Raw genomic sequence first — 2,378 nt, 5'->3', positions numbered from 1 at the left:
CGACAAAGCAGACCGGCAAGTTACTGGTGGTGCCTGTTGCACAGGGTGGTCACTCCTTGACCAAAAGGGACATGTCTTCAGTCTTCTAGTCGATATAGAACGTCGAAGGTCCAAGAGTTTGCATCAAAGTTTCTTCCAGGATAATCTAATGTCCTGGGGGTCACAGCAACTATCTTTATACTAAAGAAATGGGCTGGATTACCTACTAGGTCCCTCCTATGGGTGGACCTGAGAAGTTGGGTGGTTACACCCCTTTCCCTTTGTCCAGTTTCACGCCAGAGCGGGCTGGTGTGCCCCAGCAACTGGTTTGAACCGGGCTATGCATGGAGCACCTTGTGTGCCCCAGGCAGTGTCTGGAAAATCATCTTTCCATTCAACCCACCCTGCCCCAATACACTACAGGCTGTCTGGGGAGGTGCTAGCACCTCCCTTGACAGGAAACCTAGGTCCATATGTATGAAAGTACCGATTTGCGATTCTTTATTTGCGATTTTTACCGAATCGCACATTCAGAATCGCAAATCGGTATGTATGAAATAAATCGCAAATAAATAGCAATTCCTTATAAATCGCTATTTATTTGCAAATTACCCTAGTGCGATTCCTTAACCTTAAGGAATCGCAAAGTGTGCGAAATCGCACAGGAAAATCGCAATTTTTGCGATTCCGTAACGGAAAAAATCGCAATTTTGCGAATTTCGCAAATAAGCCAATCAGGGACTCTGGTGCAGCATGATGACATCACCACGAGGAAGTGATTGACTACCCATGCTGCACCTGAGTTCCTGAGTCAGAGGCCGATTCAAGGTGTGTTTGGGAGAGTGAACTGCGCTCCTGGACCAACATGGCAGAAAGTGGAGACACGCCCAGGCAGGAATCTCAGCAGCAGGAGAGTGAAAGCTCCAGGAAAAGAAAGCAAACATTTTCTGAGGCAGAACTGGAGGCTTTGATTCAAGAAATGGTGTCAAACCATGAATTATTATTTGGTAAAAAATCCCTGAAGGTGCCAGAGAGCCGTAATAGGCGAATTTGGGAGGACATCCAGCATAAGGTGAATGCTGTGGGGGTGACACCCCGAAGTGTGGAGGACCTCAGAAAGCGCTGGTATGATCTGCGCCTGCGCTCAAAAGAGAAGCTAGCTGCCAGGCTGGAGCAGTCCAGGCTAACCGGTGGTGGGACCTCATCTGTTTCGGACTCCACACCCCTTGAGGAACTGGTGGAGGGGACCCTGCAACCAGAGAGTGTGGGAGGAGTGGCTGATCTTGACATCTCTGACCAACCAGCATCTGGAAAAGGTACGAAGCATGCCCTCACACCCCTTACATCCCCCAAAACCCCCCAGCAGTGACCAAGGGTCAGGAAAAAAGATAGGTAGTCCAGAGCAGGCACACAGGCAGACATAGCAATGCATTATGGGAGATGTAGTCACATGAAATCAAAGTTCTAAATTTGCTGCTAAAATAGTCAAAAAAGGAATCTGCAGGTCATAACAGGGAAACAATACACCAATGTAAACCGAATAGGTGAGAAAAATTTATTTATACAGTGCAAGTTAGTACAGTCAATTAATGTGTGCTGTTCTGTCCACAGCACCATCTTCAACACAGCCCACAGGCAGTGGGACAGTCGGTGAAGGTTTGGACTCAGGAGATGCCGGCCATGATGAGAACACTGATGGGGAGGACTGCCCTGTGACCACTCACAGGCAAAAGAGGAGACACATTGTGAGACCACTTGCGCCAATACAGGATGGTGCAGTTGCTAGTGGTGAAAATTTGACAAATGATGACACACAGCCACAGCAAGAGGGCCCTGCACCAGACCCTCATGTCCCACAAAGTGCAGCCAGGCGCAGACGGCGCACGACCAACAATGTTGAAGGCCGAGATGCAGCGTCAGTTCACACAGGCTGCACAGGATATTGCAAATGCACTTTTGCAAGTAACAACTGCTGTGGACGAACTGCAGCAAGTACTCACAACAGGGCCTGGAGTACTAACTCCAAGTGAAGAGGACGTGCAGTCAGGTCGGAGCAGCACCACCCCACCACCCACCTTGGAGAGGCGCCGTAGTGGCAGGACCAATAGGCCTACACCCTCCAATTAGCATCACGCTGTGCAACATCTGACTTTAAAGTCACTCCTTTTTTCTTTTTAGCACTGTGACTGAAACATGTGCCAAACATATGTAGTATGACTACTGTGCCTGAACATTTTGTGTTATTATTTTGCCTGTAAGTATGGATTAAAATACCACATTCACACTTACAAGATTTGGCATTGTGTCATTTTTCCTTACCTAAAAATAGTTGCGCGCAATCTCATCACACCTCTGGCGCCCAGCTGCTGCAACAGCTCTACCAGCTACCATAGGTCCTG

At 48.4% G+C, this 2,378-nt stretch overlaps 1 protein-coding gene across 1 annotated transcript; it reads left to right on the top strand.

The window, feature by feature from the left end:
* Positions 1-844: 844 nt before the first annotated feature.
* On the top strand, positions 845-2,009 carry LOC147717483 (uncharacterized). Its single transcript, XM_086919856.1, has 2 exons — positions 845-1,295; positions 1,591-2,009. The coding sequence occupies exons 1-2, from the start codon at positions 845-847 to the stop codon at positions 2,007-2,009; spliced, it is 870 nt and encodes a 289-aa protein (XP_086775982.1).
* The last annotated feature ends 369 nt before the right edge of the window (positions 2,010-2,378 follow it).

This window comes from Lissotriton vulgaris, chromosome 5 (assembly GCF_964263255.1).
Source record: "Lissotriton vulgaris chromosome 5, aLisVul1.2, whole genome shotgun sequence".
Taxonomy (NCBI): Eukaryota; Metazoa; Chordata; class Amphibia; order Caudata; family Salamandridae; genus Lissotriton; species Lissotriton vulgaris.
The sequence above is the reverse complement of the archived record's forward strand: the minus strand, read 5'-3'. Positions and strand labels throughout refer to the sequence as shown.

What these genes read in the sequence shown, in the direction of transcription:
- LOC147717483 (XM_086919856.1), top strand. Translation starts at nt 845, where the DNA reads ATGGCAGAAAGTGGAGACACGCCCAGGCAGGAATCTCAGCAGCAGGAG. An exon ending in CCAACCAGCATCTGGAAAAG is followed by an intron (nt 1,296 to 1,590) that starts GTACGAAGCATG and finishes TTCTGTCCACAG; the next exon opens with CACCATCTTCAACACAGCCC.